The sequence below is a fragment of the Hyla sarda genome, chromosome 1 (assembly GCF_029499605.1).
Source record: "Hyla sarda isolate aHylSar1 chromosome 1, aHylSar1.hap1, whole genome shotgun sequence".
Taxonomy (NCBI): Eukaryota; Metazoa; Chordata; class Amphibia; order Anura; family Hylidae; genus Hyla; species Hyla sarda.
Genome location: NC_079189.1, coordinates 252,641,526 through 252,669,025, shown reverse-complemented (window position 1 = coordinate 252,669,025; position 27,500 = coordinate 252,641,526). Strand labels below are relative to the sequence as shown.

The 27,500-nt window shown below is 44.8% G+C and overlaps 1 protein-coding gene across 2 annotated transcripts in view; it reads right to left on the bottom strand.

The window, feature by feature from the left end:
* RANBP3 (RAN binding protein 3) overlaps nucleotides 1–27,500 on the bottom strand; it is a 161,797-nt gene that overhangs the window by 29,579 nt on the left and 104,718 nt on the right. For both annotated transcript variants that reach the window (XM_056570817.1, XM_056570828.1), the window contains exons 11-13: nucleotides 10,605–10,683; nucleotides 9,910–10,006; nucleotides 1,514–1,638 (exon numbers count right to left, since the gene is read on the bottom strand). In XM_056570817.1, the coding sequence (XP_056426792.1) occupies nucleotides 1,514–1,638; nucleotides 9,910–10,006; nucleotides 10,605–10,683 (301 nt within the window). The remainder of the gene's footprint in view (nucleotides 1–1,513; nucleotides 1,639–9,909; nucleotides 10,007–10,604; nucleotides 10,684–27,500) is intronic.

Sequence of the window (27,500 nt, the reverse complement as noted above, 5' to 3'; positions counted from 1 at the left end):
TGCAAAATAAAAATGGGTTCTCTAATGTACATTGCAGTATTTAAAATATATACAGTTGTCCCTCAAGTTACAATATTAATTGGTTCCAGGAGGACCATTGTATGTTGAAATCATTGTATGTTGAGGTCATTACTCTTTGGAAAACTGGTAATTTGTTCTGAAGCCGCCAAAATGTCATCCACAAATAGGAAAAAGTGAGGATTGAAGAAAAATATGTAGATAACTAATACAGATAAAAAAAAGTCCATAGATATAAAAGTAAGAAAATCTGCTGGAAGCTGTAAATCACGGTCTATGTAGAGGACAGGAGCTTCTTCAGGGTCCTGTACAGTACACGCAATGTCCTATAAAAGTAAAATGGAGCCGCCCTCACCTGGTGTCCAAAGGAGCAGCTAACTGTGGCATAGATTAAGAGTAGTACAGAACATGTAATACCTCCCTGTACTGTAGTGGGTGCTACCAGACAGAAATTCAGTGCATACAATTCAGTAATACGGGGCTTTTTTCAGTGAATGCCCATTCTAATTGGTCAGTTCTTAAAGCCATTGACATGTTTCACAGATCTGGACTATCCGCAGCATTGTTTGTTTCAAGTTACAATGGTCCAGAAAAGACCATTGTATGAGGCCATTGTAAGTTGAGGGATCACTGTATATGTCCATAATTGCTAAATATAGAAAACTTACAAAAAAAATATCCTAGCACAGCTTATAAAATATTGTGTTGCTTCTAAACTCAATTCCTACAGAGGCAGTGCTGAGCTATAGCAGCACACCTCCTCCCTCATCACATGATTGATGTAGAGAGTTCAGTGCTGGAAGCCAACCAGTTGGTGACAGAGGTGTTGTAAGAGAATGGTATTATTTGCTTTATCTCCATTTATCAGCTATTTTCCCATGCCTGCAGCTCTGAATGACATATCGCTGATAGATTCCGTTTAAGATTTATCAGACAATACTGTGGTCTCTAATGTTGCCTCTAAATCAGAGTTTCTGTTTAAAAGGGAAACTAACAACCTGTTCACCCACACTAAACCCAATACACTGGGTTAAAGTGCTGGGGAACCTAAGTAAAAAGAATATTTACTTACTAGAACTGGTCCAGCTGTCTCAGATATAGCCACAGTTGCTAGTGCGCAAATTACCTCCTCAATGCAATGAAGGCACGAGCTGGCTTGCCAAGCCTTCCTGACTCAGTCCTCATTTCTCAGCTATGCCCAGCCATCTTGTGAATATTCATAATTACCAATTATATGAGAGTAAAGCTAAAGTAGCAGCGTAAGTGCCAGAAGAGCAAAGCGCTCATGTGGGCACAGGAGGGGGTAATTTGCATACTAGCAACAGGGACTATATTTCAGAGACCGCTAGAAGAATTTTATTAAGCAAAACATATTTTCAACCACGTTGAACCTAATTGACTGGATAAAAAGGCTGTTCGTTCCCCTTCACAAATATTGTCATTAATTGAATTTGAGATAAGGAAATCTGATGTAAAACCCCTGCTATTTCCTTACCTGCAGTACATTGCTCTCGGCTTCTTCTCCAGTAATAACCTCCACTTTCTCCAGTAGACATCTTTTTGCTGTGGCCTTTGTGTAAGCAGCTGCAGATTCTGCCAGTGACTCCGAGATGTTGTTAGCTGCAATTTTCACAGACAATAGGTTTTAAATGTGCAAAAAAAATTTTATTTTTTATTTTTTAATTGCTTGTATTGAAGATTTGGCAATGTCCATGCAAAAACATCAGTTTGGGATTGAGTGTAGGCAAGGGAGAGTACAGCTAGGGTCAGAGGAGAAAAGGGAGATGTCTTGTCCAGCAAGTGAGGCAGTCAGTCTTTAATGCAAGAGAGTAGAGTGTAAGTTTAAGGGGATTTGTGCTCCAATGCAGTCTAAATCATCTGAGGTTGTGTTCCATAGGCTCATTATTTGTTCTATACTTTTTGGAGATCTTTTGACAACTGATTGTTTTCCACAAATGGAGTAGTAGCTACTGAGTAGAGAATAAAGTATGACAAGATCTACTCACTTTTAGCACAGACAAGACTGTTCGAGTAATTGTGGGGGAGTTTGCAAGGCTGCGCTTAAAGGGGTGCTCCACTCGAAAAAAAAATTAACTCAACTGGTGCCAAAAAGTTAAAACAGATTTGTAAATTTCTTCTATTAAAAAATCTTAATCCTTACAGTACTTATCAGCTGCTGTATGATCCACAGGAAGTTCTTTTCTTTTTGAATGACCTTTCTATTTGACCACAGTGCTCTCTGCTGACACCTCTGTCCATATCAGGAACTGTCCAGAGCAGGATATGTTTTCTATGGAGATTTGCTCCTACTCTGGACAGTTCCTAAAATGGACAGAGGTGTCAGCAGAGAGCACTGTGGTCAGACAGGAAATTCTAATAGAAAGAACTTCCTATGGATCATACAGCAGCTGATAAGTACTGGAAGGAGTAAGATTTTTTTTAATAGAAGTACTTTACAAAACTAACTTTCTGGCACCAGTTGATTAAATTTTTTTTCCCAGTGGAGTACCCCTTTAAGATACCAGATAGTAGTGTATTGGAAGGTTTGGTGAAGTTTTAAAACTGTATATTTAGCCAGTCAAACAAACATAGCCCTCAAAGAAAACTTAACAATACACATGCATTAAAAGGAGTATCCAGTGGAATTTTTTATCTTAACTCTGTGCCCAGGCTGCAAAAATTTAAATAAACTAACTCACCTTCAGGCGGTCTGCAGATATCGCTCTTCTGTCTCCTGGGCCCGGTCTTCTTCCGCATCCGGGAGTCCAACGAGTTACACTGCGCTCAGCTTATCGCCAGCTGTAGCAATGTCCCGCTTCGGTTGGTGATGTGCTGAGTGCAGTGTCATGCAAAAAGCCCGGGCAGGCGGCTAGCCATGTAGGAAGCCGGACGCACGCAGCCTGAGCTCCGACCCACGGCCATGCAAAACAGGGATTTCTCGCCCGCTATTTGGGTACCAGAAGATATGGACACTACAGAGGGGACACTACAGAGCACAGCGGTCCCCATTTCCAACTACTTTGCCCCACTACAAGGACTGCCGGAGGATCGAGGCGCCATGCCCGGCCTTTCCAAGATGGCGCGGGACCAGTCTGTGACCGGCGCACCCGCCCCCTCTTTGCCAGCCAAGAAGAAGTCGAAGAAGGAGGAAGATGCAGCCCGGGGATCAGGGAGCCCCCTTGTGATGCTGCGGGACTTACCTTCCAGGCAGCCCTGGAGGGAGGAATCGGCGGGCTCGAGCGGCGCCCTGGAAGTGGGCTTGCATCATCATCCGCAGACGCCGACAGCAGTGTGCGCGCCGAAAAGCGCGTGGTCCCCGCTGGCGCTCGTAGCGCTTCGCCCCTGGAATTGCCGCCATCCCGGGACCCGACTACAGAGAGACACAGCCTTGCTCTGGGAGGGGGGAGAGGTGAGTGCGGTGCGGGGGTCTGCGGGACTCCCTGACCCCGGGAGCGCGATGCTGGACCCAGCCATGCTGCCTGCAGGGGGAATGCCCTCTCCCTCTCAGAGCATTCCCTCAGTGTTCCGGAGCCCTGCCAGCTCCCCCTCCTCCAGCCAGCGCTCACTACTCTCCCTGGGGGGGGGGGGGGGGGGGGGGGGGGATACCGGAGGACCAGGGGAGAGAGACTATGAGCTGTCCATATAGGGGGGGTCCCCACGCCCTAGATGAGCCACCATTGTAGCGGACCTCACTGTACCTGCGGACCACTGTACCCCAACAGTACCTGCTGATACTTCCCTCCATGGGGGTTCTCGGGCTGGCTCCTGCCTGACCCAACCTCTAACCACTAGCCTGATAGCCCCAGAGATAAGAGGCGACCTGCTGACCTCCTCACTGCCACAACCTGCCCAGGCTGTTGCCCTATTAAAAAGGGGCACCCGGAGCTCCAAGCACTGCTACCTACGAAGTCGGACATGTCCACCCTAGCCTCTGATTTGAAATTTGCATGGAGGCAGGAGTTGCAACTGGTTAAGAATGATGTCGCAGAGCTCCAGGGGAAGGTCAGGGCGCTGGAGGACTTCCAGGGGACTGTTATGGACTCTATGAAAGAAATGCAGGCAACATTGCAGCTACATGATTCCAGAAACCAGGCGCTCGCGAACCATTTAGATGATATCGAAAACAGGAGTCGCCGTAACAACGTCCGGATCAGAGGACTCCCTGAGGCAACCCGTACTCCTGACCTTTTACCTACAGTCACAGGATTTGTCAAGACGTACGCTCTGACAATGAGCTTTGCTGAAGCCACTTCTGAGACTATTGCAGGAGAGGAGCATGCCTTACAGGTGGGGATTCCCCTTCTCCCTACATGTCACCGCCGGAGATATGGCGGCATCGCTCCGGTCTCCTGAGGACTTACAACAGTTCTTATCGGCTCTTCACCTCCCGGAGCTGACTCTTCCTGAATGGCAGGCGTACCTGCGTGACCCTTATGCACCTCTGTCGGGACCTCGGGCCTCTCAGCGGACCCCCAACAGGAGAAGAGGTCTTGACGGACCTCTCCCACAAAGGCAGAGGAGCCCCCCTCAACGCTCGCCAAGACCGCTGTTCGAGCCCTGAGCATTGTTGCACCCAGTTGTGGACTTTGACTAGACCTGCTGGAGGAGAGCTTACTAGTGGCCGACCGGGCACCGCATTGAGGGCCCCTATTCCTGAAAGTTATAAGACCCTGATTGGTCACTGTCGCTGCCCCAGAGTTATGTTATATTGTTGACCCATTAGGCATTAAGGGTTCCTATGCTTTGACCTTGGGTACTGCCCCCCCCCTTCCCCTCGGCCCTTTCCTTTGCTTTCTCTCCCCCCCCCCGCCTGCCCATGGCACACCCGCCGCCTGCTTCCTCTTCTCCCGCCCCCCCTCCCCGACTCACGACCACTTTTCCTTCTCCCGTCATCCATCCCCCCCCCCACTCCTTTCCCCGGCATGATTAGGTTTCTTTACTTCCTCCTTATGTTGCCCCTCCCTAGACTCTTGGCCCGGGCCTTGAGAGATCGTCGTGCGGGTTTGTACATCCCATCCGTAACAACACATGGGGGAGAGAAATCACACCTTACCTCTGATATCCTGATGGCATTTGAGAGGTATTACACCGACCTCTATAATCTCCCTGCTCCTGCCTCTTGTCCACCAGCCCCTCTCCCGCAGATTTCCCTCTCAGAATACCTGCGACAAACAGCCCTCCCAGGTTTTCGGTCGCAGACACTGACTTCCTGGAAGCCCCGTTTATTGAAGAGGAACTTTCCAGTGCGATAACTGACCTTTCCACTGGAAAGAGCCCGGGGCCGGACGGCTACACGGACAAATTTTTCAAATCACTGAAGGCTGAGCTGCTCCCTGTGCTCTGCCCGGCTTTCAACAGCATCTCCCACAAAGTAGGATTCCCATCGGCCTCTCTCTCAGCCACCATCACAGTCATCCCCAAGGAAGGTAGGGACCCCAATCTCTGTGCCAGCTACCGGCCCATTTCCCTACTAAACGTTGACATCAAACTGTTTTCCAAGCTATTGGCCAACCGCCTGGCGGCCGTCCTGGGCCCGCTAGTCCACCCTGATCAGTCGGGCTTCATGAGAACAAGGGAGGCCAGGGACAATACGGTCCCTGCATTTTCGGTTATACATGGCGCCAAGTCGGATCGAGCTCCCTTGATGTTACTCTCGTTAGACGCCGAGAAGGCGTTTGATCGGGTGGGCTGGCGGTTCCTGGAGGGCTCCCTGGAGCAGATAGGTTTGGGCCCCTCTATGTTGGGTAGGGTGGGTGCGCTCTACAAAGACCCGCAGGCCAGGGTGAGGGTTAACGGGTCCCTCTACTCGCCAATTAAGATCCGCGATCTCTCGTGTACTCCAACTGTTTTCACACTTTAGCAACCATAAGATAAACATGACAGTGTGGCGCTTAATGTTTCTTTGCCGCGGTCGGAGGTGCTCCTCTCGCAGAGGGAGCACCCCTTCCAGTGGGCGCCGAGATCAATTAAGTATTTGGGGATACAGGTTCCAAGCCAACTCCCTGATGCATTTTCCATTAATTTCCTGCCACTGCTGGCCACTCTGGAGAGGGACTTGCACAAATGGACAAAGGGTACGTTCTCCTGGGTGGGGAGGATAAACATTCTAAAGATGAATGTGCTCCCACGGTTGTTGTATTTATTTCGGGCTGTCCCCGTGGATTTGCCATCCACCTACTTCAAGAAATTGGACAGATTGTTCACCCGATTCGTTTGGGCGGGGCGGCCGTCGAGGATTTCTAGGGCGACTCTCTCCCGAAGGAAACTGGCAGTCCCAGATTGTAAAGTCTATTATCTCGCAGCTACCCTGACCCGTTTTATGGACCTCCTTCACGGCCGCTCCGCCAAGCGATGGGTGTCTGTTGAACTGCTTAATGCAGGGCCACTGATTCAGGCTGTACCGTGGCTGTCGCCACATGCAGTCCCCCAGGCGATGTCTAGCTCATTACCCTGGGTGTCTAAAGAACTCTTCCTCACACTGCGGCATCATTTACACTCCTCGGGTCTGATGACCCCTGACGGCCCACTCACACCCGTTCTGGGAAACCCACGCTTCCCACCGGGATTAATGGCCACTTCGTTCCTGGGCTTGACGGACCCCCCGACTCTCCCCCTCAGGACATTCATGGACGGGACTCTATTACGCCCCTAAGCAGACCAGGTTCCAGAACACGACAGGTCACCGATCAGACCTATGCAGTACCTGCAACTGAGGCACTTTGTGGACACTGAGGGCGCTCCCTCAACCTGGCCAGACCACTTCTCCCGTTTGAGGAGCTGTGCGCCTCCTCCTCCCCTGTACCTAAAGCAGTTTCACGTGTGTATGGACTCCTGCTGGAGGCGGCAGCCCGGGGATTGCCACGATTTGCGGGCGCATGGGAGGAGGAACTGGGCACCTCTTTTGCAAGCTCGGACTGGTCCACGGCATTCACACTCTGTCATTCCATGTCTGTCTCATGACGGGCGCAAGAGACAAATTACAAAATTGCCTCTAGGTGGTACAGGACACCGTCAGTCCTACATAAAATGTTCCCAGGGGTGTCGGCATGCTGTTGGAGGTGTGGGGAGGGACCAGGCACTATGTCCCATATATGGTGGGCATGCTCTTCCTTGGGCCCCTTCTGGGAAGCAGTGGTCTCGCACATTCGCACCATCACTGGGGTGACTTACCTTAACGACCCAAAGGTACTTCTACTGTTGATCCTTCCGTCTTCCCAGCGAACGCCGGCTAAGAAACTAGCTCATTTCCTCTTAATAGCCGCTAGGGCGGTGGTCCCGAGGAGGTGGAAGGACGTACACCCCCCGACTGTAACTGACTGATTCAAGGAGGTACTCTTTATCTGTCGCATGGAGGAGCTGATGGCCGACTCCCGAGGGGCGACTGACAGGTACATAGCGGTCTGGAGCCCCTGGTTGACCTTTTTAGAGACACCACAATATAGGGACGCCTAGCTTCACACGCTTCTGTTAGAAATTGGACCTCTCCTCGTGCAATGCCCTTGGACGCTTCCGCAATGCTGTGCGACCTTTTGGGGTGGGCGTGTGGCCTGCTTGGACTCAGGTTAGTGATTTTGTGTACTGCTGTGGCGTTTTCTACCATGCAGCTCTATTTTTGGGACCTAGCAGTTTTTTTTTTTTCTCTCCCACTAAGTTGTTTTTGGTTTTCTACCCCTGGCTCTCTCTCAGATCCATAGACTTTACTAAGATAATGTGTTACTGCCTATGGGGACTTTACTAAGTAGCATACTCATCCTTCAGCTTACACACTGCTGATAGCTGCTTAGCAGTATTGTTTATTATAGGGATGCACCGATATATCGGCGGCCGATACATATTGGCCGAAAATAGCTTTTTTGGGGAAATGCGGAAACACCCGCAAAGGCTGTCCGGGCATGCTGGGAGTTGTAGTTTCACAACAGCTGGAGGCCCCCTGGTTTTTAGTATACAGTATTCGTTTTTATATGCTCTGGTCGGCCCCCGCCTGCAGCCACACACGGGAGCCGGCCCGGGCACATAAAAAGAAGTATTCCTATCCCGGACATCCGTGTCCCGAAAAATCTTTTCAGGACATAAGGATGTCCGCCGGTCACTCACCATTCTCCGGCCAGCGCGCATCCTCCTTCGTTCCTTCGCTTCTCCGCCTCTATGGTTGTACGCACGGCACGGGACGTCCCGTGCGTACAACCATAGAGACGCAGGAGGACCGCAGGATCGTCACAGGAGAACGCGTGCTGGCCGGGGCCTGGTAAATGACCGGCGGCGCATCATCTTCTTCAGTGTTACGGTCACCGCTCCTCCGGTCCCGGCACCTACTGCTATGGTCCATAGGCCATAGCAGTAGATGTGACCCCGGGCCGGAGGAGTGATGACCGGATCACTGTGTGGGGCAGCAGTACAGACATACAGCCTCCAGCCATACACTGTATATGGCTGGAAGCTGTATGTCTGTGGGGTGGGGAAATGCTGACCACTATTGTGGGGGGGGGGGGGGGGGAAATGCTGACCACTATTGTGGGGGGGGAAATGCTGACCACTATTGTGGGGGGGGGAAATGCTGACCACTATTGTGGGGGGGGAAATGCTGACCACTATTGTGGGGGGGGAAATGCTGACCACTATTGTGGGGGGGGGGGGAAATGCTGACCACCATTGTGGGGGGGGAGCAGCTGACCACCATTGTGGGGGGGAGCAGCTGACCACCATTGTGGGGGGGAGCAGCTGACCACCATTGTGGGGGGGAGCAGCTGACCACCATTGTGGGGGGGAGCAGCTGACCACCATTGTGGGGGGGAGCAGCTGACCACCATTGTGGGGGGAGCAGCTGACCACCATTGTGGGGGGAGCAGCTGACCACCATTGTGGGGGGAGCAGCTGACCACCATTGTGGGGGGAGCAGCTGACCACCATTGTGGGGGGAGCAGCTGACCACCATTGTGGGGGGAGCAGCTGACCACCATTGTGGGGGGAGCAGCTGACCACCATTGTGGGGGGAGCAGCTGACCACCATTGTGGGGGGAGCAGCTGACCACCATTGTGGGGGGAGCAGCTGACCACCATTGTGGGGGGAGCAGCTGACCACCATTGTGGGGGGAGCAGATGACCACCATTGTGGGGGGAGCAGCTGACCACCATTGTGGGGGGAGCAGCTGACCATTGTGGGGGGAGCAGCCTACTATTGTGGGGGAGCAGCCTACTATTGTGGGGGAGCAGCCTACTATTGTGGGGGAGCTGCCTACTATTGTGGGGGAGCTGCCTACTATTGTGGGGGAGCTGCCTACTATTGTGGGGGAGCTGCCTACTATTGTGGGGGAGCTGCCTACTATTGTGGGGGAGCTGCCTACTATTGTGGGGGAGCTGCCTACTATTGTGGGGGAGCTGCCGACCTAATGTGGGGGAGCTGGCAATCTAATGTGGGGGAATCTAATCTAATGAGCGGAGCGCTGCATTTAGAAGTCATTTTCGGTATCGTTTCGGATGGACATTTTTTTTTAATTTCGGTTTCCTTTCGGTTCCATTTCGGTGCACCTCTAGTTTATTATTACCGTAAGGTTGCTTTCCAGAATGTGCTTCCAAATGACTCTTTTCTTGTACACCTCTGATGTATACCTGAAGCGCTAGTGAGCTGAAGCTGTTGCTTTGCTATAATACTGCGATGTATGCTGCCTTCCTGTTAATAAACTTTGGTTTTGAATAAAAAATAAAAATAAAAAAAAGCCCGGGCAGCAGGGAGAAGGCAGGGCAAAGGCCCGATAGAAGACATTTCTTCCACATTTTTTGACCTACTCCTGATTTTGTTTTTTGTACGTATAATACATTTTTTTAAATTTTTTTTTTATGAATGACAATTTTATCTATGACTTCTTGTCAAACAATTAAAGATCCTTCACTTACATTTTTCTGGTGTATTTTCCAATGAAGATCCTTCAGCTCCAGATTCTCCAGCATTCTCCTTATTGCTGTCAGAACTTGCTTCAGCTCTGGGAGGACTCTGAAAAAGAACAGACCACAAGGTTAGATTTTAGGATGAAAAAACTGTAAGGGTATATTTACACAGCAAAACTTCCGCACATCCGCACCAATTCCGCTTGCACATTCATTTGGGCGGTTTCTGGCTTGTGTGGATTTTGTGCGGAATCCGCATGCGGAAAAAGTGTGAATGGGAGTGTGGAATCCCATAGAAGTCTATTGGGCTTTAATTTGAGGCGGAATCCGCATGCGGAAATCCTGCCATGTGAATAGACCCTAAACGGTTACCTTATTTAAAATAAGCAAAAAAAAAACATAAAAAACAAGCAAATCGTAAAACACAGAGGCATTTAAAGTTACACACATCCCAATCTATGTTTTAAGACTGGTTTCACACCTGCACTGGCAGGAATGTTGCATGCCAAACACAAACAATTCCTGATTGACAATCATCAGGTTTCTGTAATTTTAACAGAAAACAGAGCAGTGTTCTGCACAATAACATTTTTTTATTTTTTTTGATGGAACCTGCAATTGAAATACCCAACAAAGCCTCCATGCAGGTGCAAAGCTAGCCTTCTATTTCAAACCAAACTTAGATTGCAGAAAATATGACTTACCAAAACTCTTTCAATCATATTTTGCCCAAATACAAATTTATTACAGGCTGCTTCTGCCTTGTGCACTGAATTTTCATGGCTGCAAAAATAAAAACACAACCTCTTTAAAATGGGCAAAACATATAGAGGGAATTGATCAAAGTTGGTGTAGGTGATTTATTTTTCCCCCACCTTTAAATTTGTGGTGTTTGAAATGTGTATGTGCATCAAATTTAACAGGCCTCTGTTCACCTACACCCCCCCTCCGGAGATCAGCATCCATCTTCAGTGAATTGTGCGCTGGAGGCGGGCCCACCAGCTCAATATAAAATTGTCATTGTTGAAGGTCATGTGAGTGCAACGCTTACATGACATACGACAATGAATACTCCTATTGCAGCATGCAATTCACTGAATATGGAAGATCATCTTCGGAGGGACAGATATCCAGAATGCAGGTACGTATTTAACCCATTGACCCCTCATCAGTCTCCTGTTCGGCCGCACTATAACAGTGCATTGGGTTTAGTGTGGGTAAACAAATTACAGTTTTCCTTTAAATGGTGCAAGGCATGTGATCAATATGGTGCTAGTACAGATTTTTTACTTCAGTACATCCCTTTGTAAGGTTTCTACTCTGCAGCTTTTGTGCAACTTTTTAACCCATTGCGCCAAAATGTGCAACTTTTTAAACAGGCTGTCCAAAAGCAGTTTTGCAAGCCAGGGCTGGGCTGGTGTAGATTTCCGTTGTTTTGTAGGGCAATAGTAAATTCGTTACCACTGCAAAGTAAAAACTGAAATTGACTTTTGAAAGGTTGGTTGCAGATTTTTGCATGCTGCATATAGTTGCAATATAAAAAATTAAAAATAAAGTGCTTAGACATACTTGCAACATTTCATGAACCAATTGTAAGCAAATAAAGGCTCTAAATACAAGGATTGAATTTAAAATTAAAGTCCTTTGAAATTATTAATTTTAACCCCTTAACGCAGGATGTATATTTACGTCCTGCGCTGCGATATAATGTGGGGTCACGTCAAATCGGGTCGGTCCCGGCAGTGTTCCGATCAGCTGTACAGACACGAGAAAGGTCCCAACCTGCCTCCTTGTTGTCTGATCGCTGAATGACTGCTCTGTGCCCGAGATCCAGGCTTGAGTAATTGACCGCAGATACCACTGATCAATGCTATGCTATTGCATAGCACTGATCATTGTGGGCAATGTACTGCATGTTATAGTCCCCTATGGGGCAAACAAAAAAACGGGGGAAAAAAGGGGGGGGGGGGGGGGGGGAGTTATGATTTAACCCATAAATAAAATATGTAAATAAAAATAAAACGTGGTATCCCCGTGCGTGTAAATGTCCGATCTATATTATATATATATATATATATATATATATATATATATATATATTATATTAAACCACACGGTCAATGGCATACACGTAAGAAAATTCCAAAGTAGCATATTTTTGTTCACTTTTTATACCATAAAAAGAATATGAATAAAAAGCAATCAAAAAGTCCAATCAAATCAAAAATAGTACCTATAAAAAACTTCCGATGACGGTGCAAAAAAAAAAAAAAAAAAAAAAATGAGCCCTCATACCACCCCGTATGCTGAAGAATTAAAAAGTTATAGGGGTCAGAAGAGGACATCTTTAACCTTTTAAGGACTAAGCGTTTCTCAGTTTTTTGCACTTTCGTTTTTTTCCTCCTTACATTTTAAAAATCATTACCCTTTCAATTTTGCACCTAAAAATCCATATGATTGCTTTTTTTGCGCCACCAATTCTACTTTGTAATTACATCAGTTATTTTACCCAAAAATCTACGGCGAAACGGGAAAAAAAAATCATTGTGCGACAAAATTGAAGAAAAAACGCATTTTCTGTATATTACATTTTGTAAATTTTGGGGGCTTCTGTTTCTACAAAGTATATTTTTCTGTGAAAATGACACCTTATCTTTATTCTGTAGGTCCATATGATTAAAATTATACCCTACTTATATAGGTTTGATTTTGTCCTACTTCTGGAAAAAATCATAACTACATGCATGAAAATTAATCAGTTTAAAAATTGTAATTATCTGACCTCTATAACTATTTTTCCACGAATACGGCAGTATGAGGGCTCTTTTTTTGCGCCGTGATCTTAAGTTTTTATCGGTACAATTTTTGTTTTGATCGCTTTTTATTCATTTTTTATGGTATAATAAAGAAATAAAAAAATAAAATAAAAGTGACCAAAAATACGCTATTTTGGACTTTGGAACTTTTAGGCACGTACGCCATCGACTGTGCAGTTTAATTAACTATATATTTTTATGGTTCGAACATTTAAGCATGCGGCAATACCACATATGTATGTTTTTATTTATACACTTTTTTAAATAGGGTGATTCTGATTTTTATTAGGGAAGGGGTTAAATCAAATTTAACTTTTTTTTTTATTACTTTTTTATGCAGTGTTATAGCCCCCTCTAGGTGCTGTAACATTGCATATACTGATTGCAGGCACTGTTAAATGCGTTGCCATAGGAATGCATTGATCAGTGTTTTCTGTGCTTGATTGCTCAAGCCTGGATTTCAGGCTTGGAGCAATCAAACTCCATTCAGACAGCTGGGAAGAAGGTAAAACACATCCCTCTGTCCTCTCAGCTGTTCAGGATGCCGCGATTTCCCCACGGCGGTCCCGAACAGCTCCTCTGAGCTAACTGGCAGTGTATTCTCCTATTTTAGACGCTGCGATCAACTTTGACCGTGGCATCTAAAAGGGTTAATATCGAACATCAGCCCGATCGGCAATGTCCGGTATTAGCTGAGGGTTCTGGTTGCTGATAGCAACCAGGACCCAGCAGATATGTAGTGCTCTCAGCTTCTAAGCGCGCTTCACAAATTGGGAGTCGGCCACGGGCGTAAATATACGTCCGTGGTAGTTAAGGGGTTAAACGTACAAATTTTCCTGCATGTAGTTATGATTTTTGTTCCCAAAAGTATGACAACAAACCTATATAAGTAGAATATCAATTTTAATCATATGGACCTACAGAATAAAGATAAGGGGTCATTTAAAAAAATAAAATAAAAAATGCACTGCGTAGAAATGGAAGCCCCCAAAAGTTACAAAATGGCTTTTGTTCAATTTTGTTGCACAATGATTTTTTTTTGGCTTTGCTGTAGATTTTTGGATAAAATGATCGATGTCATTACAAAGTAGAATCGATGGCGCAAAAAAAAAAAAAAAAAAGCCGTCGTAAGGAGGTAAAAACGAAAGTGCAATAACGCAATAGCCCTGCGTCCTTAAGGGGTTAAGTACCAGGCTAACAGCTCTTTAGTACTAACATATGTAAAGCAAGCAACAGTCATTTATAATGGCTGTTACTCACTTAAGATCTGCAAGCATGGTACTTAAAATGAATAGAATGTTAGGGCTGAATACAGATAAACACTTGCAATATAGCCATAGCGGTCAGACTACAGCCTATCCGAAAAAGCAATAAGGGGAACCAGTAGTTAAATCTGCACTGCACAAGTGTCTAATTACCCCCTTAAAGACCAGGCACGTATGAGTACGTTCCTGCGCCTTGGGTCTTAAGGACCCAGGCGTCTGAGGCAAACGCCGAGGGGGGTCCTGAGACCCCCCAACCCCCCCCCCCCCCCCCCCATGTCGGCGATCGCAGAAAATCGCATGTCAATTCAGACATGCGATTTTCTGCTATTCCGGGCTGATCGGGTCTCTGGCGACCCGATCACCAGGAAAATAGTGATGATCTGACCTGTCAGTGACAGCCCGTGGGAGTGAGGTCGCAGTGATGCGATCTCCTCCTATCCACAGCCATTGGTCAGAATCAATGCCCACCCCTGAATGTCACGGGGAACAGCTGGGAGTTGTAGTTTTGCAACATCTGGAGGGTCAGTTTGGGGACCACTGTTACAGTGGTGCCCAAACTGTAGCCCTCCAGATGTTGCCAAACTACAACTCTCAGCATGCCTAGACTGCCCAGGCATGCTGGGAGTTGTAGTTCTGTAACATCTGTCCCTTCAGATTTAGCAATTTTCATGAAAAAGGTAAAAATATGTCCATTTTATGATGCCAACATAAAGTGGACATATTGTATTTGTGAATAAAAAGAAAATGTATTTGGAATATCCATTTTCCTTACAAGAAGAGAGCTTCAAAGTTAGAAAAATGCTAAATTTTCATGAAATTTGGGGATTTTTCACCAAAAAAGGATGCAAGTATCGACGAAAATTTACCACCAAAATAAAGTAGAATACGTCACGAAAAAACAATCTCAGAATCAGAATATTCGGTAAAAGCGTTTTAGAGATATTAATTATTAAAGTGACAGTGGTCAGATGTGCAAAAAAACGCTCTGGTCGTACAGTGAAAATTAGCCTGGTCCTTAAGGGGTTAAAGTCTACTAGCACCCTTGACTAGGCATATATTTACCGTATTTATCGGCGTATAACACGCACTTTTAAAACTTTAATTTAAGGCAAAAAGCCTGCCTGCGTGTTATACGCCGATAAGTCTTCTGGTCACTGATTTAAACCGGCCGCAGCAGCATCTGCTTGTTAAGTATTAACAGCACGGCCGCGGCCACTTTAAATCAGTCACCAGCGGCGTCTCCTCCCCGCTCTGTCACTTGTTTTCTCCCGCACTATCCACAGGTACTGGTGGGGACATGATGAGACAGGGTGGGGACATGATGAGACAGGGTGGGGGGGGATGAGACAGGGTGGGGGGGGATGATGAGGGACATGATGAGACAGGGTGGAGGGATGATGGGGGGGGGGGGGGGAATGATGAGGGGCATGATGAGACAGGGTGGAGGGATGATGAGGGGGGGGGGGGGAATGATGAGGGACATGATGAGACAGGGGGAAATGATGGTGGGGGGAGGCACTAAAGGCTTTCCCTAGTAGAATTTCCCTAGTAGAATCCCATAGTCATGTTTAAAGTTTAAGCTAACAATCGGAGTTTACAAGTTTTTATAGCCTTAGCTGAATGGCAGCAGTTTTTCCAATGGTTTACAGCTTCAGTTTTGAACTATTGACCCTCCATTCCCTTCACTTATACAAGTGTCTAGTCCTGCAAAAAACATATTTACTTAATCCCTTATCAGTGAGAGGCTAGGTTACCCATGGGTTCCCTGTAACATCAGAACACAACACTATAGAAAGTATAAGTACGGCCTAATTGTGCGTTGCGTGCCATATAGTGAAGCACATGAAGAGCATGCTTCTTCACGGTCACTTAACGTGTTCGTTTTGCGGTTACGTGAGGCACTGCATGCATTGGTCTTTATTCTTACAGTAGAGAGGTCATTAATTATAACTTTTTGTGAATTGGAATATTTAAACATGCTTTTTTTTTATTTATTCCAATCTAAATTTAGTAGGAGTTGGAGTCTGTGCATTGTTTGCCGACTCAGACTCCAGGTACCCAAAATTTCGTCCGACTCCACAGCACTGGTTACTACAATAACATAATTACCTTGCTATGCATACATCACCTTTCCATGTATACTTTACTACACCAGGCATATGTTACTTTAAAATGCTGTTGGATACACTCAGCATACAGCACCATGTCTAGTATGTGTTATCGTACTATTACATGCATCACCATGCTATTACATGCGTTATGCTGATACATGCGTCACTATGCTAATACAGACATCACTTATTACATGCATCACTATGCTAATACAGGCATCACTGTTATTACATGCGTCACTATGCTAATACATGCGTCACGGTTACTACATGCGTCACTATGCTAATACATGCATCACTGTTATTACATGGGTCACTATGTTAATACATGCATCACTATTACATGTGTCACTATGCTATTAAAGGTTACTGTGTATTATATGCGTCACTATGCTATAACATGCGTTATCATGCTGTTACAAGCGTCACTATGCTAATACTTGCATCACTTATTACATGCGTCACTATGCTATTACATGTGCTACCGTGCATGTGTCACTATGCTAATACATGCATCACTATTACATGCGTCACTATGCTATTACATGTGCATTATATGCGTCACTATAACATGAGTCACTGTGATTATATACGAGTCATTATGCTATTACATGCGTCACTATGCATTACATGCATCACTAGGTTATTACATGCGTCACTGTGCATTATATGCATCACTAAGCTATTGCTTGTGTCACTGTGCATTATGTGTCACTATGCTACTACATGTGTCACTGTGCATTACATGCGTCACTATTCATTACATGCATCACTATGCTATTACATGTGTTACCGTGCATTATATGCATCACTATGCTATTACATGTGTTACCGTGCATTATAAGCATCACTATGCTATTACATGTGTCACTGTGCATTACATGAATCACTGTTATTACATGTGCTACCGTGCATGTGTCACAATGCTATTACATGCGTCACTGTTATTACATGCATCACTATGCTATTAGATAGGTTACCGTGCATTACAAGCGTCACTATGCTATTAGATGTGTTACCGTGCATTACATGCATCACTATGCTTTTAGATGTGTCACCGTGCCTTACATGCATCACCGTTACTACGTGTTACCGGGCATATGTGTCGCTATGCTATTATAGGCACCACCAAGCTAACTCATGCATCCTCATGTGTTCACGCGTTACCATGCCATTTCAAAGTTTCCCTGCCTTGTTTTCATGACTGACCGGTATACGTTATTATGCCATTTATAAGTTGCCATGCTATATGTACATTATAAACCATTTATTTGTTACATTATATTGCATTCCTTTTGCGTGCATGGCTTGCATTCTTCACCATGTTTTTCATACATCCTTCATATAGGGCCATGTTTTTGTACGGAACGTTTTAATACGTTGCCATAACTTTCATACCTTGGCATGTTTTTCTGGCGTTGCCATGTCTTTCATTTATTGCCCTGTCTGTTCATACCTTGCCAATGCCAGATATTAGAGTCTGCATAGTTTATAGATTACTGTATAATGAATATGTTGTAATACCTTGCACACTTTACGTAGTATCTCACATTAACGTGCATTCAGGCTTGGTTTGACATGTCGTGTTACTAAGATTGTTTTATAGACATATGTTTTATAGGTATATATTTTATGAGTATTTCCATATCATGGATTTATGCATACGTTTCCATAAGTGTTTCTATAGTGGGCATTCGTGCACGTGTTTTATTTCATGACTGGTGTATATTACAGGTATCCTTCACTATAGCATTTCTCACCACATACATTTACTATAGTCAATATACTATTATTACATTACTACAGCTAGCTTCCATGTACTCGTTACGAATAGCATATACATGTTGCCATATCACCTATACGCTAGGTATGCAGCATCTAAACTTATATACTTTGTGCTAATATACATATATTATGCGTACGTCACTAACTTGCCATACAAATAGAGGTCGGGTACAGCTTTATACCTATACACACAGGTTTACCATGTTTTTTAGCGGTTGTTTTAGCATTTCTGTTGTGTTTTATGTTTTCAGGTCGATTTAGGCTGTTGCATATGGTGGTTGGTCCGGTACTCATGCCTGTTGTCTTTAGGCTAGCATAACTGCTTTTGTTCATGTGTTGTCTTCACTTGACTAGATGTCAGGGATGTCATTCCTGTTAAATGTCTCATTTGTTCAGGTCTGTTTCGCCTGCAGGCACAATGTTTATGTAAAGACCTGTCACGTCCACAGGCACAATGGTTAAGTAATGTCCTGTCACGACTACAGGCATGATGGTTTTCACAATGTCCTGTCACGACTACAGGCATGATGGTTACGCATTGTCTGGTCACGACTACAGGCAAGATGGTTACGCATTGTCTGGTCACAACTACAGGCAAGATTGTAAGTAATGCCCTGTCAAACCTACAGGCACGATGGTTATGCAATGTCCTGTCACGACTACAGGCACGATTGTTATGCAATGTCCTGTCATGACTGCAGACACTATGTTACGCTTTGCCCTGTCACAGGCACCATGGTACGCAGTGTCCTGTCACAGGCACTATGGTACGCCGTGTCCGGTCATGACTACAGGAACGATTATTACGCATTATCATGTCGCGACTATAGGCACGATGGTTACGTTAAGATTTTAACTTCCACAAGCTCGATGGTTATGCAAAGATATATCATGTATACAGCTACCATTGGTCATGTCGAGTTCAGTTAAGTATACAGGTAGTCAGGCTTGATTGCTTCAGAGTCTGATTCACAGAGCGTTCGAGTAGTGTGAATATTAATTTCTTCCACGGTATACTGAGATTAATTGGGAGTTTATCTGTTTAACACAAATTTATTCTGTCACTGTTGCCACTTGTAGTATGTTAGGATGTTACCGTATGTTCATTTAAGCTTTCATTTCACCTACTCACTGTGTTATATTTTGCCACTTAGATTTTAGGCTATTTGAGGTGCAACAAGCGTTCAATTTAGAGAAGGTATTCATATTATCCTGGTTCAACAATGTCATACAGCACGTAAGGAGCAGGTATGAGTAAGTAAGTAGCTTGCCATTTATGAGGTTTACCACGTGTGTACTTCATACACACAAAAAAAAAACAAAAAAAAAAACAAAAAAAAAAACAACATGGTCACTGCTTTCCAAGTACTTATTCATGTTGTTACGGTTAGCATATTGTACTAGGTCACTGTCCACATATGGTAGTCTTCAGTGGTCATAAGGGAAACGTAGAAGGAGAACGGGTGCTGTCCACGGTCAGGCTCTGGTCCTGAGGCCCCAACACGATATACCAAACGAATACGTGGTATCTGTCCAAACGGTGAATCAAATAAGTGGACTTATTTTCATCAACAGGTGCGAGACGTTTCGGACTTTTCCTGCATAAATTAGTTCAGCTTTCAGGTGCTCCCGTGGGCTGGAAAAGGTGGATACAGTCCTAGGAGACTCTTTCCTAGGACTGTATCCATCTTTTCCAGCCCATCGGAGCACCTGAAAAGCTGAACACATTTATGCGGGAAAAGTCATCAACTGCAGAGCCGAGAAGTTCGCAACGAATCGAATTTACTGTAAGTTTGCTCATCTCTACACATGACCTTTGATAGGTATATGTATATACACACACACTAGATATAGATATAGAGAGAGAGACTATATATATTATATATACACACATACATACACACACACACATATCTCTACATACGTATATATCCATACACGCATGTGTATATTATATATACATAATATATTATATCTATATATACACACACGCACACATATATGTGTGTATATATAGATATGTGTGTGCATGTGTGTATGTATATATGTGTGCGCGCACATACACACACACGTGTATATATAAATTGACTAGGCAAGTGTGTGTATGTCTAATATATTTTACACACACACACTATATTATAATATAATGTGATTAGCATGTACAAATAGATACTGTGGTAACCATGTGAGCACAAAAATACAGTGATCAAGTACAGTAATAATCATACAATCACTTATACAATATTGCGTATAATAATGTGTACCATAACAGTTGCAGATATAGAAGTGGTGTTGGAATACCTCGGGTCAGGAGGAGGACATTCTGGCCGCCCACGGGGGAGTAAATGCAGGATATCTGCAAAAGACGCCGGTCTCGTGCGGAAGTGACGTCACACACTAGAGAATGTCAGTGCATGCGCACTGTTCCTACTCAGAGCAAAGGCACCATGGATATTATTGTCAAATGTGCGGGCACACAGTTTCGGTGGTAAAAGTAAGTAGGTATGTCAGCACATAACGTAGAGGTGCCAACACATGATACAATGTTTAAAGCAGCCTGCAACCTGACAGGACACCCCCAGCTCTTCAGAGAGCACAGCAGACACATTACAGGCAATGCCGTCCCTTCCCCCGTAACGGGGGCCAGTCAGCAATACCTGGACACTGGCCCCTAATTAGGACTGTACTGTCAATAGAGAACAAAAGAGGCGAATAGTGCATAAAGTAAATGCATCTCTGTAGCGGTTGACGTCACTATCTGCAGGAATTACAATTACAAATAATAAATGACAGCATACATAGCACAAGAAAGAAATACACCATTCAAAATTCAATACTCTGCAGCTGATGCGTGGGGGTCCATCCTACACTCCCGACCAGGGTCTACAAAAAGGAGAAAAAATTAATAAAATTAACAAATCCAAACACAAATAAATGATGAACAGATCAAAGTACATCACGCATTGCAAATACTGTGTGGAATTTTAAAATCTACTTTAAGCCCATGGGGCAACTGTCATGGATATTGTACCCCCAAGACTAATAAAATGATAGTATAGATGATGACACTTTCAATGCAGCTATAGCTGCTCTTTATCACACTTTATCAGCAGTAAAATAGTTTTATTGTGTGGTCAACAACTGTGGGATAGGAGTGGCTGGGGATCGTAATGCCCCACCTCCGCCACGCCTATCCCTGTAAGTGAGTGCTGGGACCACTGTGTGATTGACACACAGGTCCCCACCCCCGATGTCCATGATGTGCGTTACTCCACTGAGCCTACACATATTATGTGCACCTTTATGATATACAGTGCCCGTACTCCTTTCTTCTCCTGATGCCGGAGACGTGCTGCTTCTGCTTTCACTAGAGGCAGAGAGAAAGCGCTCACTCCCATTGTCTGCCACCAGCTCGGTGCGCCTGTGCAGTGCTAGAGGCAGGGAGCGAGCTCTCTGCCTCTAGTGAAAGCAGAAGCAGCGCGTCTCCAGCACCAGGAGAAGAAAGAAGAGGAGTACGGGCACTGTATAACATATCATAAAAGGTGCATATAATATGTGTAGGCTCAGTGGAGTCACGCTGGTCCGCACATCATGGACATCTGGGGTGGGGACCTGTGTGTCAATAACACAGTGGTCCTAGCGCTCGCTTACAGGGATAGGCGTGGCGGAGGTGGGGCATTACGATCCCCAGCCACGCCTATCCGACAGTTGCTGACCGCACAATAAAACTTTTACTGCTGATAAAGTGTGATAAAGAGCAGCCACAGGTTTAGCTGCATTACAAATGTCATCATCTATACTATCATTTTATTAGTCTGGGGGTGTATAATATCCACGACAGTTGCGCTTTAAGGGACTAACAAAAAGATCCATTTTAATTCCTTTTTCTTCAATAAACTATCTCCTCCTCTTTTAAGGGGGGGGGGGGGGCACATGGTCAACGAGTAAGATAACTGGTTATTTGAATTCTGTCCCTGTGGTTGGATGCCGGAAGGAATTTCCTTTACTCATATTTACAGTTTATGCAGGACTGACATGGGAAGGATCCCGTGGAAAGGAATTTTTCTGGGCTTTTCTTTAGAGACACATCTGCTTTAACCAGTTGGTCTCTAAGTTTCCTAGGTCTTCTATAGGACATAAGAGGGGGTTGTTTGAATTCCATAATATTGGCATATTCCTTGGCAAGAATGGCCCTATAATTTCTAATGGTCCCTGCAATCCTGGGAGGTAGCAGAGTCATTTCCCCTGGCCACCAGTAGAACGTTTCTATTAAGATGCATAACTTTGGTTATACTCTCAGTTATCAATTTTCTGGGGTACCCACATTTGATGAAGTTGTCCGCCATTTTGTTGAGGGCGGGTTCAAGCTGCATCTCAGAGCTGATGATCTGCTTGGCTCGGATCATCTGGCTTAGTGGCAAAGATCGAACAGTGGATTTGGGGTGTCCACTGTCAAATCTAAAGGACTAAATTACAGTCTGTAGGTTTGACAGAGAGGTGGTAAGACATGTTTCATGAATTTGCACTAACGTGTCAAAAAAACTGTACTTCAACAGTGGAGCATATGTGAATTTGATGCATTCATTGATAGAGTTTAGGTACAAATGAAAATCCTAAAAGGAAAAATAACCAGCACAACAACCTAATACACAGGTGCCCGCTGCTGTGGCAAATACAAAATGTACAAAAAAGAAAGTTGCAACAGCACTCTAGGTCAAAAAATGGAGGCTCTCAGCGCACTTTTTGATCAAAAAGTGCGCTGAGAGCCTCCATTTTTTGACCTAGAGTGCTGTTGCAACTTTCTTTTTTGTACAAATGAAAATCCTGTAATTGGGCAGGAGTGCCCGACCAAACCAGGAAAATGTCATCAATGTAACGCCACCACCCCAGCACATTGCTGAAGTGGTGTGTTACATCGATGAGGTTCTCCTCCAAATTCGCCACAAAAAGGTTAACATAAGTTAGAGTACAGTAGTTTGACACATTAGTGCAAATTCATGAATCATGTCTTAATACCTCTTTGTTAAACCTACAGACTGTAATTCAGTCCTTAGATTTGACAGTGGAAACCCCAAATCCACTGTTCGATCATTGCCACGCAGCCAGATGATCCGAGCCAAGCGGATCATTCGCTCTGAGACGCAGCTTGAACCCGCCCTTGATAAAATGGCAACTTCAAACGTGGGTATCCCAGAAAATTGAAAAGAGTATTACCAAAGTTACGCCTCTTAATAGAGACGCTCTGATGGTGGGCAACGGAAAGGACTCAGCTGCCTCCAAGATTGCGTTTGTCTCCTCCTTTTCAGGGATATCCCATAAAATTGCGAGTACCATTAGAAAATAAAGGGCCATTCTAGCCAAGGAATATCCCAATATTATGGAATTCAAATAACCCCTTCTTATGTCCTATAGAAGACCTAGGAACCTTAGAGACCAACTGGTTAAAGTAAATGTGCCTCTTAAGAAAAGCCCACAAAAATTCCTTTCCGTGGAAAGTGTACAATCCTTCCCATCTCAGTCCTGCATAAACTGTAAATATATGAGTAAAGGAAATTACTTCTGGCATCCAACCACAGGGAAGGAATTCCAAATAACCAATTATCTTACTTGTACCAGTCATTTATGTTCTGTGGTGCCTGTGTAACTTACTATATGTGGGGTGAAACGACTTGCGACTTCAAAACTCGCAATAATCACCACAGCTATACCATCAGAAAACAAAGATTGGACCTGCTGGTCCCTAAACATTTTGTTGAGGTTGGACATATGGAACGTGACTCGAAAATCCATGCTTGTTGACCACGTGCCCCCCCCCCCCCCCCTTTCAAAGAGGTGGAGATAGTTTATTGAAGAAAAAGGAATTAAAATGGATCTTTTTGTTACAGTCCTTTAAGCCCCATGGGCTTAACATAGTTTTTAAAATGCCACATAGTATTTGCAATGTGTGATGTACTTTGATCTGTTCAGCATTTTATTTAAGTGTTTGGATATGTTAATTTATTTTTTCTTTTCTCCTTTTTGTAGACCCTGGTCGGGAGTGTAGGATGGACCCCAACGCATCAGCTGCGGAGTATTGAATTTTGAATGGTGTACTTCTTTCTTGTGCTATGTATGCTGTCATTTATTATTTGTAATTGTAATTCCTGCAGATAGTGACATCAACCGCTACAGAGATGCATTTACTTTTTGCAGTATTCACCTCTTTTGTTCTCTATTGACAGTACAGTCCTAATTAGGGGCCAGTGTCTGTTACGGGGGGAGGGACGGCATTGCATGTGGATGTCTCTGCTGCGCTCTGTGAAGAAATTGGAGATCGTGGGCAGTGTTTGACACAGTGCCCGCTAGGGGCATCCTGTCAGGTTGCAGGCTGCTTTAAACATTGTATCATGTGTTGGCACCTCTACGTTATGTGCTGGCATACCTACTTACTTTTACCACTGCACATGTGCCGAAATTATGTGCTTGCACATTTGCCAATACTTTCCATGGTGCCTTTCCTCTGAGTAGGAACAGTGCACATGCACTGACATTCTCTAGTGCGTGACATCACTTCCGCAGAAGACCGACGTCTTTTGCAGACATCCTGATATTTACAGCATGCAGCTTTCCTTGCATTTACTCCACGTGGGCGGCCGGAACGTCCTCCTCCTGACCCTAGGTATTCCAACACCACTTCTATATCTGCAACTGTTATGGTACACATTATTATACGCAATATTGTATAACTGATTGTATGATATTTACTGTACTTGATCACTATTTTTGTGCTCACATGGTTACCACAGTATTTATTTATAATCACATTATGATCCCATAGGTAATGATGTCACTTAATTGATATAAGGAAATGAAGTCACTTATGCGCCTTATTTAAACCTTGTATTCGTGTTCATTGTACTGTTTGACAAAGCTCAGGTGAGGTGACAGAAACGTTGCGCACCTGGTGATTAAAATAAAGCCACTTATTTGATTCACCGTTTGGAGGGCTACAGCGTATTTGTTTGGTGTGTGTATATATATATATTTATTTTGACTAGGCAAGTGTGTGTGATGGATATATATATATATTTTTTTTTTTTATTTACTGATATTTTTGCAATCACCAAACCTAGAATGGCCTCCATGTTGGAAAATGCAGTCCGGTGTGCATCTTGTACAATGTATGCAATCCTTGAGCAGCAGATCGAGGGTGACTATTGTTGTGTGAGATGTGAGCGAGTTGTTCATTTGGAAGCCCAGATCCTGGATCTAGAGGAACAACTGACAACATTGAGATGCATTGACAACCCGGAGAGGAGTCTCCTGCTCACTGAGCAGGCACTCTCGGGGGTAGAGGTGGGGGAGGACAGTGGGACGGAGTTGCAGGACAGTCAGGCAGCTAGCTGGGTTACAGTTAGAAAGCGGGGTAGGGGAAAAAGTGTCAGGGAGGCTAGTCCAGAACTGGCACACCCCAACAAGTTTGCCCGCTTGACAGATGAGGGGGATGCAATTTCAGAGCTAGCAGTACTGCAACAGGATACTGCCTCTGACCGCCAGGGGGGTGTCTGCTCCAGTAAGGAGGGAGGGAAGAGTGCAGGGCAGGCCAGACAGGTACTAGTGGTGAGGGACTCAATTAGGGGGACAGACAGGGCGATCTGTCACAAAGACCGGGATCGCCGAACAGTGCGTTGTCTGAATGGCGCACAAGTTCAGCACATCACGGATCGGGTTGACAGGTTGCTGGGCGGGGCTGGAGAGGACCCAGCAGTCATGGTACATATTGGCACCAATGACAAAGTAAGAGGTAGGTGGAGTGTCCCTAAAAATTATTTCAGGGACTTAGGCCGCAAGCTTAAGGCAAGGACCTCCAAGGTAGTATTTTCTGAAATACTACCAGTACCATGAGACACACCAGAGAGGCAGCAGGAGATTAGGGAGGTAAACAAGTGGCTCAGAAGCTGGTGTAGGAAGGAGGGGTTTGGGTTCATGGAGAACTGGGCTGACTTCGCTGTTGGTTACCGTCTCTACCGTAGGGACGGGCTGCACCTCAATGGGGAGGGTGCAGCTGTGCTTGGGGAGAAGATGGCTAGAAGGGTGGAGAAGTGTTTAAACTTGGGATTGGGGGGAGGGAACCTACAACATAGAAGGGGAAGATAGCGTAGATAGAGTGGTGGGAATTATTAATGTACCTGGGGATGGAGCGGAGGGAGGGGTTAGAATAGTTAATAGGAATAGGCTTCATAGGAAAATAAAACTTACACCCTTGAATCCCATTAACCCCAATTACATAAAGGATGGAAATGTAAAGTGTATGTTCACAAATGCCAGAAGCCTAGCAAATAAAATGGGGGAGCTGGAGGCCTTGATACTGGAGGAACATATTGATATAGTTGGGGTCACAGGCATGGCTGGACTCCTCGCATGACTGGGCTGTCAATCTGCAGCGGTTTACATTGTTTCGCAAGGATAGAATGAACAGGAAAGGTGGTATAAAAGTCAGTGTGAACGATGCCATAGTGTGTGATGATTCTGAGGATGTGGAATCACTGTGGGTAGAATTACAAAAGGAGGGAAATACTGAAAAAGTCATTTGGTGTAATCTACAGACCCCCTAATATCATTGAAGAGAGACAAGGTCGGCTGCATAAACAGAGAGGGCCGCCCGGGCAGGTACAGTGGTAATAATGGGAGATTTTAACTATCCAGACATAGATTGGGGTCGGGGGTTGGCTAAAACTTCAAAGGGGTGACAATTCCTAAATTTATTGCAGGATAATTTTATGGGCCAGTTTGTGGAGGACCCAACAAGAAGTGATGCCTTGTTGGATCTGATCATTTCCAACAACGCAGAGCTGATTGGTAATGTAACTGTGCGGGAAAACCTTGGTAATAGCGACCACAATATAGTTACTTTTGACTTAAAATGTAGAAAACAAAGACAGACGGGGAAGGCAAAAACATATAACTTTAAAAAGGCAAATTTCCCTGGGCTGAGATCTGCACTACAGGACATAGACTGGGGGGAGGTGTTCTCAAATACTGATACAGAAAGTAAATGGGAAATTTTTTAAATCAACTCTAAATAACTATACAGCTAAATATATACCAAAGGGGAACAAATATAAAAGATTAAAACTAAATCCTACATGGCTGACAAATGATGTTAAAAGAGCAATAAACAACAAAAAAAATAGCCTTCAAAAAATTCAAATCTGATGGGTCAGCTATAACATTTAAACAGTACAAAGAGCTTAATAAAATCTGTAAAATTGTAATAAAAACTGCAAAAATTCTAAATGAGAGACAGGTGGCCAAAGAAAGCAAAACTAATCCTAAATATTTTTTTAGATATATAAATACTAAAAAACCAAGGACAGAGCATGTAGGACCCCTTAATAATGATAATGGGGAGGTTGTCACAGGCGATAAAGAGAAAGCAGAGCTACTGAATGGGTTCTGTATACACTAGGGAAGAAGGAGGAGCTGACATTGGCCAGGTCAGTGCTGGTAACACATCATGTAATGTACTGAACTGGCTTAATGTAGAGATGGTACAAGGTAAGTTAAGTAAAGTAAATGTAAGCAAATCTCCAGGACCGGATGGACTACACCCAAGAGTTCTTAGAGAGGTAAGTTCAGTAATA